General features: G+C 50.4%; 5 protein-coding genes across 5 annotated transcripts; 3 read left to right on the top strand and 2 right to left on the bottom strand.

The window, feature by feature from the left end:
* Positions 1-130: 130 nt before the first annotated feature.
* Positions 131-5,231, top strand: N7518_009137 (uncharacterized protein; the record flags this gene model as incomplete). The annotated part of the gene is made up of 2 exons (XM_057190064.1): positions 131-1,240; positions 1,302-5,231. 2 exons carry the CDS (start codon positions 131-133, stop codon positions 5,229-5,231), a joined length of 5,040 nt encoding a protein of 1,679 aa, XP_057037720.1.
* A 4,007-nt stretch (positions 5,232-9,238) lies between these two features.
* Positions 9,239-11,586, bottom strand: N7518_009136 (uncharacterized protein; the record flags this gene model as incomplete). Its single annotated transcript, XM_057190063.1, has 9 exons — positions 9,239-9,251; positions 9,278-9,543; positions 9,600-9,631; positions 9,980-10,011; positions 10,180-10,268; positions 10,649-10,741; positions 10,841-10,933; positions 11,128-11,250; positions 11,485-11,586. Coding segments are annotated over 9 exons (843 nt in total), but the record flags the coding sequence as incomplete, so codon positions are not given.
* Positions 11,587-12,176: 590 nt separating this feature from the next.
* On the bottom strand, positions 12,177-13,436 carry N7518_009135 (uncharacterized protein; the record flags this gene model as incomplete). The annotated part of the gene is made up of 3 exons (XM_057190062.1): positions 12,177-12,442; positions 12,517-13,074; positions 13,136-13,436. The coding sequence occupies 3 exons, from the start codon at positions 13,434-13,436 to the stop codon at positions 12,177-12,179; spliced, it is 1,125 nt and encodes a 374-aa protein (XP_057037718.1).
* A 379-nt stretch (positions 13,437-13,815) lies between these two features.
* On the top strand, positions 13,816-14,402 carry N7518_009134 (uncharacterized protein; the record flags this gene model as incomplete). Its single annotated transcript, XM_057190061.1, has 2 exons — positions 13,816-14,271; positions 14,343-14,402. 2 exons carry the CDS (start codon positions 13,816-13,818, stop codon positions 14,400-14,402), a joined length of 516 nt encoding a protein of 171 aa, XP_057037717.1.
* A 648-nt stretch (positions 14,403-15,050) lies between these two features.
* On the top strand, positions 15,051-18,464 carry N7518_009133 (glycoside hydrolase family 71 protein; the record flags this gene model as incomplete). Its single annotated transcript, XM_057190060.1, has 5 exons — positions 15,051-15,143; positions 15,193-15,850; positions 15,896-16,101; positions 16,132-17,266; positions 17,320-18,464. The coding sequence occupies 5 exons, from the start codon at positions 15,051-15,053 to the stop codon at positions 18,462-18,464; spliced, it is 3,237 nt and encodes a 1,078-aa protein (XP_057037716.1).
* Positions 18,465-18,863: the final 399 nt, after the last annotated feature.

Below are 18,863 nucleotides of genomic sequence, written 5' to 3'. Positions count from 1 at the left end.
GAACTACTGTAATATGATCGGAATTTCGGGAACTACTGTAATATGATCGGCTAGTGACTGTACTATAGAGGGAACTACCTAGCGGCGGTACACGAGACCCAATCGACTGTAGAGTGAGTTACTGTGACCAATGGCGGGACGGGCCGCGATGCGAACCCCTGAACCGCCCGACCGTGACGAACGCGAAGATTCGCTACCGCGACTGGCGAGACCGAAACGCACCACTCGACCACCGAACAACTACGCTCGTGAGCAGGAAATTGATACTGATCGACGGAAGACGCGTTCCCAGCAAAAGGAGAGAATTGAGCTAGGAGACCGGCGTGACGAGGCAACTTCGGACGACGCCGCGACCGAGCGCGAAGAGCTCGACGTCGGCGGTTTGGTGAGAGAGATCGCCAAACTCAGGCGAGAGATCAGACTCCGTGACGAAATACACAAGGAAGAAATTCAGAGAACCAGAGAACAGTTCGGTGCCGCCCTCGCGGAGGTCCGACACGAGCTACAGTCCCTGACGAATAGAAACACGACACCGCAATGCCACTCTGAGACGTGCTCTCAGAACAACCACGATGCGATCCTGCGCGAAATTCAGTCCTTACGCGAGGAAATCAGTGTTCCCGCTGTTGCAGGCTCTCCTTCCTACGCAGATGTCGCGCGCACTCCGCCGTCCAGTTACCCAAGCAACATACGGACCCTTTTAACGCTGAACACGACACCCACCACCTTTACGGACACGCTCTTTTGCACGGTAGATACCTCGAAGATGGCAGATAAAGGGACAGGATTGACCTCCGCAGGCTCGGTCAGAGCAGCGGTTGAGGCAGAGATGCAGTTAATAGAGGGCCACGCGCACTGGCGCTGTCGCGCTGTTACCGTTGACCAGAAAAACGCCAACCGGATCAGGATCGCCTGCCGGGATGAGGATGAACAGCAGCTGGTCAAAAAGGTTGCAGAACAGAAAATCGGGGCGGGAGCTCGGGTCCTCCGTGACGAGCTCTACCCGATCAAAGTCGACAGCGTCAACAAGACCTCCGTGCTAGACGAGAGCGGTAAGGTCCGAACCGAGGCTGCAGCAGCGTTTAGTGAGGAGAATGAGACCAACGTAGCCAAGATTTCATGGCTGAGCGGAAAAGAGAGCGAGAAGGCCTATGGTTCAATGGTGGTTTACCTGACCAAACGCATCGACGCGCGAAGGCTCTTGGCCGACGGATTTTTCCACGCGGGGGGAGAATCTGGTGTGACTAGTATCTTCGAACACCGACCGCGACCGACACAATGTTACAACTGCCAAGAGATAGGCCATAAGGCATTCCAGTGCAAGAACGCCCAGAAATGCGCGAAATGTGCTACAGAGGGCCATCGCCACAGCGACTGTATCCAACCGGTTCCAAAGTGTGTACCGTGCGGAGGGCCTCACGAATCGTACAGCAAGAACTGCCGGAAGCTCTATCCATCACGTCATGAATAATTCTCTTCGAATAATTCAGCTGAACGTGAGGAAGCAGGGTGCAGTGCACGAGAGTTTAATGAATGACGAAGACACTCAAAACGCGGTGGCGCTAGCGATCCAGGAACCTCAAGCGAGGAGGATTCAAGGCCGGCTCTTGACCACTCCAATGGGGCATCACAAGTGGACAAAGATGGTGCCCTCCACCTGGAGGGAGGGGAGATGGGCGATTCGGAGCATGCTCTGGGTCAACAAAGAAGTCGAAGCGGAGCAAGTCCCTGTACAGTCTCCAGACATCACAGCAGCGATGGTCAGGCTCCCCGAGCGACTGATCTTTATGGCATCGGTTTACGTTGAAGGAGGCAATATCTCAGCCTTGGACGATGCGTGCAATCATTTACACGATGCGATCACAAAAGTACGACGAGAGACAGGCGCCGTGGTGGAGATTCTGATGGTGGGGGACTTCAACCGACACGATCAACTCTGGGGTGGAGACGAGGTGTCGCTGGGAAGACAAGGAGAAGCGGATCCGATCATTGGCCTCATGAATGAGTTTGCGCTCAGTAGCTTGCTTAAACGCGGCACCAAGACATGGCACGGCGGCGGACAAAGTGGAGACTGCGAGTCTACCATCGATCTCGTCCTAGCTTCAGAAAATCTGACGGACTCCATGACAAAATGTGCTTTACTCGAGACAGACCACGGCTCTGATCACTGCGCCATTGAGTCCGTGTTCGACGCCCAGTGGTCGGGCCCAAAGCACCAAGAGCGACTTTTACTGAAGAATGCACCATGGAAGGAGATTAACGCCAGGATTCAGAACGCTCTGGCCATCCTTCCGTCGGAGGGCACGGTACAGCAGAAAACGGATCGACTCATGTTGGCAGTGTCCGAAGCGGTGCACGCTTTAACCCCGAGGGCGAAACCATCACCACATGCGAAGCGATGGTGGACAGCTGACCTCACTCAACTCCGTCATATATATACGTACTGGAGAAACCGTGCTCGCTCCGAGCGACGGGCGGGGCGAAAAGTCCCCCGGCTCGAAACGATGGCCCAGGATGCGGCCAAACAATACCACGATGCCATTCGTAAACAAAAGAAGAAGCACTGGAACGAGTTTCTCGCAGACAACGACAACATCTGGAAAGCCGCCAAGTACCTCAAGTCAGGAGACAATGCCGCGTTCGGGAAGATTCCGCAGCTCCTCAGAGCCGATGGAACCACTACGAACGATCACAAGGAGCAAGCGGAGGAATTGATATCCAAGTTCTTCCCGCCTTTGCCAGAGAACATCGACGAGGAAGGAGTGAGACCACAAAGAGCGCCTGTAGACATGCCAGCCGTCACTATGGAGGAGATAGAGCGGCAACTGTCAGCGGCCAAGTCGTGGAAGGCACCTGGTGAAGACGGCCTACCGGCGATCGTTTGGAAGATGACGTGGCCTACAGTCAAGCACAGGGTCCTCGACCTCTTTCAAGCCTCGCTGCAAGAGGGCACACTGCCAAGACAGTGGAGACAGGCCAAGATCATACCGCTCAAGAAGCCGAATAAAGATGACTACACCATTGCAAAGGCATGGAGACCTATCTCACTCCTTGCGACACTCGGAAAGATACTCGAATCGGTGATCGCAGAGAGGATCTCGCACGCGGTGGAGACGCATGGACTGCTCCCGACGAGCCACTTTGGGGCTCGAAAGCAGCGGTCCGCAGAGCAAGCACTGGTATTCCTGCAGGAGCAGATCTATGCGGCGTGGCGTGGCCGACGAGTGCTGAGCTTGATCAGCTTCGATGACAAGGGAGCCTACAACGGAGTATGCAAAGAACGACTGATCCAGAGGATGAAAGCCCGAGGTATACCGGAGGTCTTGCTTCGTTGGGTTGAGGCCTTCTGCTCGGAACGAACGGCAAATATCCTGATCAACGGGCAGTTATCTGAGACTCAAAGCTTGCCACAAGCTGGGCTGCCGCAGGGCTCGCCCCTGTCTCCGATTTTATTTCTGTTTTTCAATGCAGACCTCGTGCAAAGACAGATCGACAGCCAGGGAGGAGCAGTCGCTTTCGTGGATGATTTTACCGCGTGGGTGACCGGTCCGACCGCGCAGAGTAACCGGGAAGGAATTGAAGCCATCATCAACGAGGCGCTCAACTGGGAAAAGAGAAGCGGAGCGACATTTGAGGCTGATAAGACGGCTATCATACACTTTGCTCCCAAGATGCGTAAATTGGACCATGAGCCATTCACCATCAAGGGGCAGACGGTGGTACCCAAAGACAACGTTAAGATCCTGGGTGTCTTGATGGACACGAGACTCAAGTACAAGGAGCATATCGCGAGAGCAGCGTCTAAGGGTCTCGAAGCAGCGATGGAGCTTCCGCGACTCCGAGGCCTCTCCCCAGCAACCGCGCGACAGCTATTCGCATCGACAGTAGCACCAGTAGTGGACTACGCCTCCAATGTCTGGATGCACGCGTGCAAGGATAAAGCCATGGGGCCGATCAACCGAGTCCAAAGAGTAGGCGCGCAAGCCATTGTGGGGACATTTCTCACAGTCGCGACTAGTGTCGCAGAGGCGGAGGCTCACATGGCTACTGCACAACGTCGATTTTGGAAACGAGCCGTGAAAATGTGGACAGACATCCACACCTTGCCGGAAACCAATCCTCTTCGCCGGTGTACAGATCAGATCAGAAAGTTCAGAAGATACCACCGCTCACCACTGTATCACGTAGCCGATACGCTCAAGCACATCGACATGGAGACATTAGAAACGATCAACCCCTTCACGCTATCCCCGTGGGCGGAACGCGTACAAACCGACATTGATGAGCAGCATAAGTCCCTGGCCGAAGCAGGCGGGTGCACGCAGGTCGCGGTTAGCAGCTCTGCACGAAACGAGCTGGTGGGTTTTGGAGTGGCCATCGAGAAGCGACCACCTCGGAATCGGAAGCTTAAACACAAAGCGCTATCCATCACCTTGGCTGCAAGGGCAGAGCAGAATCCATTCTCTGCGGAACTGGCAGCCATGGCACATGTATTGAGCACGGCGACAGGACTGAAAGACTACACGATCACGCTGCTCACAAGCAACAAAGCGGCGGTTCTCACACTCAGGAACCCTCGACAACAATCTGGCCAGGAGTTCGTGTGTCGGATATACAAGTTGATTAAAAGGTTGCAGAGAAACGGAAACCATGTTCAAGTCCGCTGGGTTTCTGCCAGTGAAGACAACAAGCTGCTAGGTCTGGCTAAAGAACAGGCTAGAGCCGCGACACAAGAAGATGCCCTCTTGCAAGAACGCGCCCCAAGGATAAAATCAACCACGCTGAATCTCGCACGGTCTCAAGCAGTCCCCAGAAATACCCTGCCAGCGGACGTCGGAAAGCACGCCAAACGAGTAGATGCAGCACTCCCAGGAAAACACACGCGACAGCTGTATGATCCCTTGTCATGGAAGGAAGCGACCGTGCTAGCCCAACTCCGGACGGGCATGGCGAGACTGAATGGATACCTCTATCGAATCAACGCGGCCGACACGGATCAGTGTGCGTGCGGACAAGCTAAGGAGACTGTGGAGCACTTCCTCTTTCGATGTCGGAAGTGGACCACACACCGGACGGATATGCTACAATGTACCGACACTCACCGAGGAAATCTGCCCTTTTACCTGGGAGGGAAGTCGCCTTCCGACGATCAAAAGTGGACGCCAAACTTAGAGGCAGTACGGGCCTCAATACGATTCGCCATAGCCACAGGCCGCCTCGAGGCCACTTAACCCCGCCGACGAACATAAATCACCCCTCTTTCATTCTAACCTAACCCACCAACCACCTCGTGCTACTCACGGTGGACGCGCTTCAACTGCCGAAGATAGGATGTTGAACACTTGGAGAAGCGCCTTCAAGCCAGTCTACTAACCGCATTACTAACCCACGAGCATCCGCTGCGACACTGCATGCTGAGAATGACAAATACGCCAAGGTCTTGTGTATGGGCTCCAGTGAGTCACAGAATTGTATATACTATGACATGTATAGTAGTTTAGCGATAGTTGCCCTTTCGGCTCAGCCGCCGGGCGTTAATGAATTGTGTGTGTGTGTGTACTGGTCCGTGCCACAACCCTATAGATCTTTCTCTAATAAAAAAAAGCTATTTGTCAGGGCGTCGAGAGGAAAGTAGGCCTAGGAAATAAAATTGGATCTAGATGGTAGTGGTACCCCGGTCCAAAAAGCGTGTCGTAAAGAGTGTCGCAAAGAGTGTCGCAAAGAGTGCCACAAAGCGTGTCGCAAGGGTTGTAGGCTTATTGCCATAGATTTCATCATAATACATCTGAAGAGTTGTGGACATTTAAATTCGCAGATCTCGCATAAAAAGCCGTGACTTGTCGTCCTACCTTGAGCCCAGAGATATTATACGCTTTATATCTGTATATTGTTCTTCAATATTGTTCTCCAATCCTTAGATCAAAAAAATGGTCTTCTCTATCTTCCTGCTTCTCGTTAGCGTCTATATACGCGCTGCCTTAGGTGACACTTTCACAGTTATCGATTATGACCGTCAATGTGTGATATGGTCTGATGATAATCATGGCTGTACCGGGTACTCAGCATCTTTTGGTCTCCTTGATGGGGATAGCTGTTCAGGTAAATAATAATCTACATATATACGATTGGCATTAACGAAGCTAGATATAAGCAATGTTATACATGGTACCCGAAAGGAATACTCTACATTAGATGTGGAAGCTTGTGGCAAAATTCAAAATCTACCTGTTGCATGGATTGAAGTAAACAAGAACGGCATTGTTAAATTTTTCAATCAACTTGGAGATGAGTCAGAATGTCCATTGGACCACGGATTAAAGGTTGGAAGCTCATGCACTGCTTCTGACATACATTCATCGACATCGTCTACATCGACATCGTCTACATCGACATCGTCTACATCGACATCGTCCACATCGACATCGTCCACATCGATATCGTCTCTATCACCCGCATCAGCGTCATCAATTCAGATCTCTAGCTGCACTAGTTCTAGAGAAGAGAATCATTAGGGACTATGCAAATGTGCTTAGCCTTCCAGCTATCATTCATGATTTTATCTCCCGCTCTTATTGACCGATTACTATATCTTTCTCTCCTTACTGTACTTACTCTGATAGAATCGTATTTTACGATCCTAGGGTGCTCAGAGAAAGGTCCGATAGTATTTAGAGCTCTTTGGGTATGGTTTTTTCCTACCAGGTTTCCCATACTACTAGCGTGAATGCGAAAGAGACTTCATTACGTTTTTGTTCTCTATAAATTTTATAGAATTCTGACTTGTGACCTCGTTTTATAAAACTAGCTTATGAAAGTATATATGATACTCTTTTCTTCCGAAAGGAACTGGCATATGACATTAGTCATAACCAACTAGTGAAGAGGGGACCCTGCAACGGGGGACAGCAGGGGCACCGGCAGCCCTGCCTGCGAAACAGGTGTAAGAGGAGAGTCGTCGTCACTTGGAGTAGTAGGGTGCTAGAGAGGAGAAAACCATAGGATAATTACTAAGAATGGAAGTGGAAAGGTGTCTGCGTTACTATCTCTGCCTCAGGAGTGCTTTTTATGTCGGAGTATGCAAGTCAGCATACCGGACGATACCGGAAGATCTATTAATCCTAATTATGCGCATTGTTTATTTTGGTTTATGTAATCATGGCTCCGTAACTAACTAACTAACTAAATTGCGAAGGGAGCGAATACAGAAATACAGACTGATTGAAGCCATTGATTGGACACCCATTATTACGGATACCAGTTATCCAACATTTTATCACATTGCTGCTTAGTCATCCTATACTGGAATCTCCCCTCCGTACTAGTTAGTTAGTTAATGCAGTGGGGAAGATCAGAATCCCTAGTATAGTTGCTTTATCCTTCAGGCAGAGAAAAGATAGAGCCCCGGTTGTGAAGTAGAGTTTTGAAGAGCAGGCAGTCTAGCGTTACCCCTGAAATAAAAAAGCGAGTTGCGAGTTGTTCGTGTGCTAGGAGATTGTATACTATGGTGTGGTCTATGTGATCCCTATACTTGCTAGCTGACCGTCCTGGATGGTTGGTATTGTTGTGTCGCTCTCATCTTGCCTGTATGGCCAGACTGCCCATCGTGCATATCCCTCTTCGATAACTAAGTATTGGATTTGTACCCGGTACGGTCCGGATATACGTGGGTTCCTTCCGAATCCATCCATGGATACTATCTCGTATGCCCTTCCTAGCAATTGCTACTAATATGCGTCGTTTTCCTTGGCCTTCTATTTGATTGACCTTTCTAAGACTGTATCCTGCTTTATTGCATCGCATTGATTACTATAACTATACTGGTTTATCCTTTGGTGTTAACTATATCATACTCTATAGCACGCTCCGCTACCGCATTTTCTGAATCCATGAGTCGTGGTAAAATCTCCCAGGAGTGGTATAATATCAGGCTAAACGTCCCCCCTCCTCCTATGCCTCCTGTCCTGACGTATACGGAAGATGGTCGCAACGGACCTACACGTGAAAACGGGCAATAGCACTGTCAACCTCGAACCTGTGATATGTTACGTGATAATTCGATCCAGAAGAATGAGTACAATTCAAACCAAATTCTAAGTACAAGGGAAGAAAGGAAAAGAGAAAAACTACTGTGCGCTCGCTCCTCCCCTACCCCTGCCGCCGTTCGTGGAAGAAGCGAGGGTGTGAGGGTATAGGTCGTTCCTGCTGGTTTGGCAAGTGCGATCCTTCCTAGATCGTAACATGATAGCGTATGTTATTAGATATGAGGCAGATGATGAGTGTGAGAAATGCAGTAAGGCGTATGGCCCTTTCACAAAGTATATGGTGGTCGAAGGCGAGTTATAAGGCTCATACGCCAATTGCCATTGGATAGGAGGTGAAGCCAAGAGTCTAATGTCAAATACCTTCATTTCTTGTAATAGATAGTATTAACGATACTACCCTAATTAGTGCTCTGTACCTAGTTGTGATCCAAGCTTATGAACTCCATGAATATATCATCTATAGAGCTTATATCCGAATCTTCAAAACTAGTTGGCAGAGTGGCGGCAAGAAAGCAATCTTCAGTGCTCGGCAATGTTTCACCTCCAGAAGTCATATCCGAATCTTTAAAAGTAGTTGGCAGAGTGGTAGTGAGAAGAAAATCATCTGGGCTCGGCAATATTTTATCGCTTAAGCTCTCAAAATGACTTTCTGTAAGCTCTGGCTAAAGCTGCCACTTCCTCTTTCGTGTAACATAATTTAACTGAGGCTCTTCGATCGAATGTATATTAAAGAAGTGCTATTTGAGATGCATATTGTTAATATAATTCGTTTCTTCGCAGTATGGATAGGGGCAAAAAACTGCGGCTGAAGAGTCTGTTAACCCTAAGTGTTTGTCAATATGATTTAAAAGGGTTGATTTCGTAAGCTATTATTAAAATCTCTCGTCTGGTATCTTTCTTTTGTCACCTAAGCAAAACGGATAGAAACCTAGGGTAATAAGTATGGAGCGAAAGGTCAAGAGACTATATCGGGGGTTAAGGCTATTAAGATAATATTTATAATGAGTATTCTAGGAATCTTCGTTAAGAAAGATTTCAGCGTAAAGATAATAGAATTGAATAAAGTGGCGCTATACGCGGCGGTAGGCGCGTTTTTCGTTCTTATAGCGCTGCTGGTATTGCGCGCCATTTAAGGATTTCCTTCAATACTATAGGATATGGTTGGCTCTCCCTTATAACGGAATTCTGTCTTCTTATCAATCTTTTAATCTATAAGACTTTTCAGGTAAACTTACTCTAGTATAGACTTATTGTATATTGGACAACGGCCTTCCTCGGGGGCTATACTAGGATAGTAAATAGCATGTTCTGTTGACGTGTAAATAGTGACTATATCTTCTAGGTACTGACGACCAATTTCACTATCTAGAGTTACTTCCTTTAATAGATTTTCGCTAAGACGGGCGCGCTCTGGTAAATATTTCTTATATATATCGAAAAGAGGTATTGAGTCGCGTTCAGAGAAGTTGTTCCTAGACACGTACTCAGCGTATAAGGTATCCTACCAATTTTTAATAAAATCTTTTTTCTAGGCTAGCAATCTTTTTGCTTTCTTACTATAAAGATAAGACCGTTTAAATATAAGATCCCTGTTTTCTTCTAATTTTCTAGTAATCTCCTAGGTTATATAGGCAATTCTCTGATTTATTGTAATAATTTTATCGTTAGCTTAGAATTTTACGAATGTGGCTATATTAAGTCGGAGTGGTATATTCGAATCTCAGTAATGTGATATACTTTATTCTATATTGTGGTATTCGTAGTCAGGCTCTAGATTATAGAATAAGGCCTGTAAATCCAATGCCTTTAGAGGAGACTGATATTTTAGATAGGTATTATGATTCTAGTAATTAAGAGCCTGACCACGAGTAGCCTAAGAAGCCTTAGCTGAAATTCCTTAGTAATATTAACGTATAAGAGGGTATAAATGTACTTACAGTCGATCTTATTTATAATACCTCCTCGAATTCTATATATATGTAACGGGTCTTTAAACCTATTACGCTACGCTAAGCTAGTGAAGTTATGCCATAATAAGGAGAAGGTTAATACCCTTATTAATTAGGGTCCTTTAGAATTGACCATTCTAAAGAATGGCAGATATTTTATAGTTTCGTTCTATTCTAAAGTCTATAACTCTCTTCCCTTAGGTAGCTTTACGGTAAGAACCTCTATTATAGTAGCAAGCCCTTTAAAGGCGCTATCCGCTACCCTATAAACGATTACCTAGAAGATAAAACTCTTTCTAAGAATTAGATGCTCCCTATACCAATTCTTTAGCCTAATTTTCCTTAGTTAATTCTAAGTAGAATGATTATAGCTCGTAAACTTATAAGGCGGTATTATCGCGATTATACCGGCCTTTTAGGAATTCGGGATCAATTGTGACCTAATGTATTAGAGACCCACTGTTCTCGCTCTATTTAAGATGAAATTGAAGGTACTAATAATTATTGGTCAGTTTTAATATAACCAGGAATAACAATACAAACCCTATAATATAAGCATTCATTTGAATCGCGATAAGAACTTGATTCGATGATAGCTCCTGCTCTTACACCTAAGCCAGTAAATAAAGAGAGAGAACTTCCTATCTGTACGCGTACTCTCTCGTGTATATAGTCGTGACAGTTATCTATAAATAGACGTTGAAGCAGATAATCTATATCCTTTCCGTTAACCAGAAAGCGCTCTCTCGGCTTTATAGGGAGCTTGTATGTCACTGTTAGTTTAGTTCTAATAGACTTTTGTTTTCCTTATTAGCGGTATACTCTAGAAGGATAATTATTGCCTCTTACGTTAAGAACGTCTTCCTTGATTTCCTTAGGAAGGGATCGAGAAGTTTCTCGCTCCCACTTTGATATAAAGCTGGTGATTTGATTACAAACAGTCTGTTAACTCGGAACATTTTTGCATGATTTAATGTAAAACTCTGCGAGAAGTTTTAAAAGTTTGGGAGTTAGAATAGGTAGGTCGGAAAAATTCGGGTCTATAGACTTATTGCGGGAAATCCTCTACCTACTAACAATTAGGAACTTAGATCCATAAAGACGAGTCAAACTTATAGGGCCCAATTTTGAACTACAGAATCGTATTTTTCTAGCGTAGCAGGCGCTAGCTCACAGTGGCAGATAGTATTACCCTCTTTTTCCTTCTCAGTTTGATATTCGCATATAAAGCCATGTGATATCGCACGTGCGAGACGCTCCTAGAGTACTTTCGGGATATTCTTTTCGGAGAACATATTTTAGATAGTCAAGAAATTCAAAGAAAATCATAGTAGGATTAAGAGAAGGGCCTCGGGGTTTGGATTTATATTTATTCTTAGGATGGGCATAAGTTCGGAGTTGGCCTATATCACCCTAAGGGTGAGAATTGTCACCCCGTTCTCACCTCTCTCACCCCAGTCTCAAGACTTCTCACCCATATCACCAGCACTCACCCTGGAGTGCCGCTTAGGTGCTGAGGGCGCATTGAGTATTGGCTGTGCATAACAAGGGGCTTGAGTACGGCTGAGCGGACGGGAAGCCCTGTTTTCCACACCCTATGGTCGTATGTACCAGTTTACGTATCAGAAAGGATTAACCAACTATAGGATAGTTAGTTTATAATCAACTAGAAGAGGTGGGTGCACAATCGACAGGGTGAGAATCGAGCTCCATAGAATCCCATGTTTGAGAAGTTGTAACAAGAATGTACCCCTTTGGTCGGTAGCTATGACAAGTATGTCCTTTAAGCCTAGCGAGGCCATATACCTCGTTCGACATTTAGTATACCATCCTTCTGCCTCAATAACTACTTGCACACGTCACGGCATATAACCAGTAAAGTACTCAAGACGATTCTTCCTTTTTGACAGCTGGTATAATAGTAGGAGGGGGCCACTTAAGAGCACCCACTGTACATACGTCGATGGAGACTCAGAAATTTCACGTGACTCTCAGTCTGTATTCAACTGCCAATAGCACAGTTTGAAAACGATACCACGATGTCGTCCAAAAGTACCGTGCGACTGATGTCGCCAACGTCGAGTACGCTGCGACGGACCTTTACCTTGGCGTCATCAATTATTTCTACTATTCTGCGGCTATGCCAATATACATACAACTCGATTGATAGATCGAAAGATCCACCTCAGGGGATCTGCACCATCTGCGACACCCCAGAGTGAAAGCTCCACCGTTGTGAATTGTCTCCATTCGACCACGTGGTCTGCATGAAATACCAATATCCCACACTGAAGAACACGTATGACTCGGGGTTGTGCCGAATGGCATCCGCCCTGGTCATCCCATATATACTGGTTGGCAAAATTTCGATTTCATCGTACTTATCCTTGTAGGCTTCAGTTATGATTTCGTCGGGGTTCTCAAGCAGTAGTTGCTGACGGACCCAAAGGTCTTGATGCGAGAAAGCATTAGCTAGCGAGCCATATAGCATCAAGGTGATTCAATCCCGTGAAGGTTGCACTTACACGTAACGTCAGGGGTGGGATCATTGCCCAGAACCAGGTGAAACAATTCATGGTAGAGCGTTGCGCTGCGCGGAAGGACGTCCGTCAGTTTCCTCCCTCCCCTCTGCCCGACAAGAGGACTCTTGGACCCAAGCTTCACGCTATATCCCGGCTCGCTAAAGGACCCTGGACACAAGGTGATCGTGGGCGGCGTGGTCATATGCTGCGTGGTGCCCATGTTGGCACCGCGCGCCACGGTGCAGAAGGTTTGCCCATCATAGTCATCGTCTACGAGGTACTGGCCCAGGTCGGCGGACCAGTAAGGGATTCGCTCGTTCTTGATCCAAATCATCTGGTCCTCGTCATAGTCCCAGAAAAGGTGCCTGTACTGATCGCAGTTTTCGATCGCGAGGAGATGCTGTTGCCCATTGTCGTCCATTGTCCAGATGTCGTTGCCTTCTATGTCCCGGGCAATGTCTGTCCGTGCACGCTTCTTGAGCCAGTTGTCGTTGCAGTACAAGCGTGGTGTGTTATCAAGTGTCGTTCCCGAGAGGAAGTTGGACACTTTCTGTAGAGAACCTGGAAGCAGACCCTGTTAGCCATAGCCATCCTCAACCGGAGATTTGGTGGAGTCTTGTACCTTTGATAAGCGCAAGCGCTGTCGCATCATTCTCTCCAACACCAAAGTACGCCCGGAGGTATCGCTTGGCGACATCGTGCTGGGCAGCAGAGGAATCCTGCGCATGCGTGATGGCCTGCAATCCGGCGGTAGCTAGGTCTTTGCTTTCTTGCAAATACTGCGCGAGCAATGTCGATCTTTCGCTACAGCCACCTGCTTCATCGTTATCGAGATTGACTTTGAACAATGAGCCGATTGTCTGGCCCGCAGCAAGGGACGCCGCGGAAAGCAGCCCGCACACGACAATTGGCTTGAGCTGCATCTTGGATTTGGTCTTCCTATCTCCGGAAAATGCAACAGCAGCGAGGAAGAAGATTTTGACCTGACCAAGTGATCTTTCTGTTCTGGTTGCCCCTGAAAGCCGGCGGAAGCATCCATATCCACTAGTCGCCGAGGCGAGACTGCGCGAGATTAGTAGTAAATTGCATACAACATACTAGTCTACCACATGCAGTGGTATCTGCAAGCTAATAGGGCCCCACAAATGGGGTCTATGTCCACAACATCAGAGCTGCCTCGGCAACGAACCAGGGTCACTATCCCTATCTATATGATCCATATCTACCGGACCATTTGCCATCTCCTATGGAGTGATAATTGGTACTCCTCAAACGCCGCTTCTCTCTGCCACTAGGACCAGAATGCCTTCCATGCACCCCCTTTCCCTCCTCACCGCCATCTTGGCCTCGGCGCTGGCCGAGTCCTCTTCGTCCTCCTGCTGGGACACCATGCACAACTCGACCCTCGCGGTCTTCAGCAGCGCCCCTATCGCCTTCAGTCTCGACCGTGCTACCGCGTTGCAGTGCCAAGCGTGGTGCGGGCAAGTCTCCAACTGCCAGGCATGGGTGTTTGTCGACCAATTGCTGCAATGCGACCTCCACCGCGCGGCCCCGGTGAACGTTCTTCCCGAGACCAACGGATTCGTCTTCGGTGGCTGTGACCCTTCCGGCGCGGTCCTGGATTTGCCAAGACTAATATACGCCGAGACTATGGTCGAGGGCGCAGCCTCGACTCCCACTACCCAGGCTAGTGCGATTTCACTCGCCAGCAGCTCGAGTGGTGCTACCCCGGAGAAGACTCACGGGGTGCCCGAGTCGGTATGTCTCTGTTAGCTTCCCAGCTGTGACCCAACGGTTGACTGACTCCTGTTTTTTTTTCTCGATTCTAGATTCATCCGAAGGTGAGGCGCCATGGCCACTCGCGCCATTCGCGAAATCACTGGCACTAAGCCAGGCGGACGACAGCCCAGAGGCTCAGGGGCGTGATTGGAGATACGGATACCGTGTGGGGCCCATGTCATGCGGGACGTACGGAAAGTGTGGTTTGCATGGAGAAGTATGTTAAGCGAGGTGGTATTTGGGGGCTAGTTTTTGTTCCAGTAAAACCCTTGGCAACTTTAGCGTATCAGTTGAATATCCGTACCGAGGTACTCTCCATTGAAGACCCACACTGCTTGAGAAACCGTAGATATGGGCTCGAACAATCGCTTGTCATTCTTGGAAATCGGGGATAGATAACCCCCAATGCCGGCGAACGGTGATTCAGGGACACATGGGTGGATACTGAGGGGCACCGGCGTCGGCCGGATGAACAGGGTCTTTCCAGATAGGTATCAACTCCGGAGACTAGCCCTAGTACATACTCCACACCGGTATCTATACCATCAGTAGCGTCGTCGATGGTCAAATTGCTGTTCCACGGACGTAATCGTCCCGGATTCAGGGGGGATTCAATATAGCGGGCTCATTCGAAACCTGGATACCGGCAGAAAGATCCAGATCAGGCCCCAGAATGGGCTGCCATATATACAAGAAGAGAAGCTCGCCAAATTTTGACTTCTTCCCCCTGTTCTCATTCTTGTTTAGCGCCCTCCGCCATGGTCTCCTTGCTGGCTTGGGCCACGGTGCTGCTGCTCGCCTGCCGAGTGCAGCTGCAAGTACAGGCAGCGGCCGTCTTCGCGCACTTTATGGTTGGCACTCCGCCGTATTCTCTGTCGTCTGTTCTCGCTGACCGTGCAGGTCACAAACACGGCCAACTATACTTCTAATGACTGGGAGAACGATATTCTTCTGGCGCAGGATGCGCACATCGACGCATTCGCCCTCAACATGGCGTATGCCGACTCGACGAACACGGGTGCCCTCGCTGCCGCGTTTTCGGCTGCCGATAGTCTCGGCTTCAAGCTCTTTTTCTCCTTTGACTACGCAGGTAACGGCGACTGGCCTAAAGCCGACGTGATCACCCTCATTCAGCAGTACAGTGCTCACTCGTCCTACTACTTCTATAAGGGACAGGCCTTTGTCTCGACGTTCGAAGGCCCTGGACGCGCCGACGACTGGCCCGAGATCAAGGCGGTCACCGGCTGCTTCTTCATCCCCAGTTGGTCCTCGCTCGGAGCCAAGCCTGCCGTGGCGACGGGGGTCGTGGATGGTCTGTTCAGCTGGGCGGGCTGGCCCTGGGGCCCCCAGGACGCGGACACCTACGTGGACGCCTCGTATCTCCAGTATCTGGAGTCGCTGCCGTACATGATGCCGGTCTCGCCGTGGTTCTTCACCAACCTTCCCGGGTACAAAAAAAACTGGATGTGGCGCGGGGACCACCTGTGGCATGATCGATGGCAGCAGGTCCTATACATTCAACCGGAGTTTGTCGAGATTATCTCGTGGAATGACTACGGTGAGTCGCACTACATCGGCCCGCTGTACGACTAGGCCATGGAAGCGTTTGAGGTCGGCGAGGCCCCCTTCAACTACGCGACAGAAATGCCCCACGACGGCTGGCGGGCAACGATCCCCTTCTGGGCCGATATGTATAAGGATGGAACGGCCGAGGTGACTGAGGAGACGATTATCGCCTGGTATCGGCTTACCCCCGGCGCGGCCTGTGACAGCGGCGGCACAAGCGGCAATACGGCCTCCCAGCTGCAGGTTGAGTTCCCCCCGGCGGAGATAGCCTAGGACCGTATCTTCTTCTCCGCGGTGTTGGGCTCGTTCTCGGGCGCCGTAGTGTCGATTGGAGACTGGACCCAGACGGTTGGGTGGTTCGATGTGCCGGATGATGATGTCGGGGTATACTACGGCGATGTAGCCATTGGCGCCCATCGGGGTCCGGTGACTGTGTCTTTGATGCGTGATAATGTGATTATTGCGACGATTGAGGGCAAGGCCATCTCGTCGACCTGTGAATATGGAGTTCAGAATTGGAATGCCTGGGTTGGAAGTGCGTCTACCGGGGAGACCGTGTCGGCACGACCGACCCGTCTTCTGTCAGAGCAGGTCTGCATGAACGGTACCGGCGCGAATAATTTTGCCGGACTGTGTGGGTTTGCCTGCCGATACGGATACTGTCCTCTGGGCGCCTGTACCTGCACGCGAATGGGCATCGGGTACGAGCCGCCCAACTCCACGGGTGTCCTCGGATACCCGATTGTGGGCGAAGGCGCGAGTTACAGCGGACTGTGCTCGTTTGACTGCAACCTGGGCTTCTGCCCCGAGAGTGCCTGCGGCACTGTGGAGGTCCCGCTCAGCACGCCGACAGTCTCGCCGTTCCTGCCCCCCGCCTGTGTGTCCGGTTCGGGTGAGGGCAACCTAGCTGGGCTGTGCGACTTTGGCTGTGCCCATGGCTTCTGCCCCATGAACGCGTGCACCTGCACGGGGCAGGGGGCGCTAAATGTCATGGATCCGACAAGCGAGACCGTTGGGACCGCCGCACCGGGAGTAGACGCTACCGTCTACGGTCCTCTGTGCGAGTACACTTGTCAACGCGGATACTGTCCCGAAGGCGCCTGTATCGTCGCCGAGGACTCGGACTCGGGCTCGGGGTCCGGGGATGGACCAGGCGATGGCGAGGTCTACATTGCCCCGTCGATCTGGAATATGCCCTCGCCGGTCGTGCAATGTGAGCCTCCGTGCTCGCTGATCATGCCTCCGCTGCAGCTGGCCAGCCCTTCTGTAATATCCATCCCTCCCTGGGAGAGCCCCGTCGAGCAGAGTTACTTGACGACCAGAACGACTACCTATGACGACGGAGTCGTCGAAACATACAATGGCTATGCGGTTGCCACCACCACCATTACCATATCCTTTCCCCCTTGTACGTGTTGAGCCCTCCTCCCCAATCCACCCTCACTGACAGTCCATCATCAGCGGTCGTCACCGAGATCCCCGTATGGGGAGTGACCATCAATGCCAGCCAGGCTCAGCCAACCGAGTTGGAAATGACGAGGAGCATCACCCTGCCCTATATGGTATGGTCGCTTCCCCCGTTCGATGAAGACCCCAACGCGACAAGCATGACGGGGACGGTCCTTCCGCCCCCATATCCATGGTCCCAGGCCAGCAAGGACTCCGAGCTCAATACCGCGACCACCACCTGGTCGTCCGGCAGTGCGACTCCCACGGCAGATAGGGGTAACCCGGACGTCGGCGTCTCGTGTAAGCCATTCTGCCACCTGTGTCTCTTGTGCCGCCCAGACTGGAGCGGGGGCGGCGGCGGGGGCTCCGACGATGGCAGCAACAGCAACAGCAACAGCAACAGCAACAGCAACGAGGACGAGTGCAGCACGCGAGAGGCGGAGATTTGCTCTACCGTGTGTGTGGCCGGGTCCGGGTGCGAGTTCGACTGCTCCACGACCACCGGCTGTTCCGTCACGGCCTCGGCCACCAGCACCGTGGGCACGCCCGCGCCCGCCGTGGCCATCACGCTGGAGCAATGGCCTGAAGCCACCGAGGAGCCCGATGCAGAGGTGACCAGCATCGCTCGGTCGCTCGACTCCCGGCTCTCCTCCCTGTATGGAGACCTCACCGTCCTAACGGGATACGAGGATGGAGCCGCCACGGCCACGGCCACCAGCACCAGTCGCGCGACCACGACGACCAGCGCCCCCCCGGACCTCCCAACCTCACTTTCCGACCTCCAGTTCGTGATCTTCCTGCGCAAACCCGCCGACTCCCTGGACTCCTGGACCTGGTCCGGCTACCTCCTCCCGACGTACTACGACGAGGAGTACGTGTGCAACAACGCGTACGAGGTTGTCACGAGCACCGATAATATCCCAAATCAAACGGATGAGGACTCCGACTACGGATACCCGATGTATCTGGGTCCGTTTGCCGCGCAGGATTTGAACTGTGGGTATGTGTCCCAAGGCCTGACGCCGGGCGACGTGCACTGCGGCACTCAGGTACTGACGTGCCTCGAGCTTGATGCGCTGCATGCTCTGGGGTATCCGGGGTATACTTGTGGGAATACGGAGTTTTACATGCAGGCTTGGTGCCCGATGGCAGACTAAGGCCGGTGGTTGTGTACCATAAGACTGAATATTATTGCGTACGAGAATCGGCGTCGTCATGTAATGTGGTTTACCCCATCAGCTTTTCGTGCCATGGAGTTGGTTTTCCCGCAGAAAATATCCCAAAGCGGTAACTTTCTGCCCTGGTGGATCCAACTTCTTCTGTGCGGTCCAATATTATTGGCATCCACGAATATGAAGCATTTGGCACCATACAAATTTAATTATCTCAACTTTTTCAGGTGGTTTACTGGCTCTCTCCGTCATGCATGATGCATGAAGCAATTTGAATTAATTCTACCACCACCAATAATAAACACGGTTTAATTCCAAAACAGTCATTTAGATACTATATGGTAGAGAGTAGCCAATTGATTAAGGGCATTGTTGCTTATGCCC

This window comes from Penicillium psychrosexuale, assembly GCF_028828465.1.
Source record: "Penicillium psychrosexuale strain IBT 29551 chromosome Unknown utg000005l, whole genome shotgun sequence".
NCBI lineage: Eukaryota > Fungi > Ascomycota > Eurotiomycetes > Eurotiales > Aspergillaceae > Penicillium > Penicillium psychrosexuale.
The sequence above is the reverse complement of the archived record's forward strand: the minus strand, read 5'-3'. Positions and strand labels throughout refer to the sequence as shown.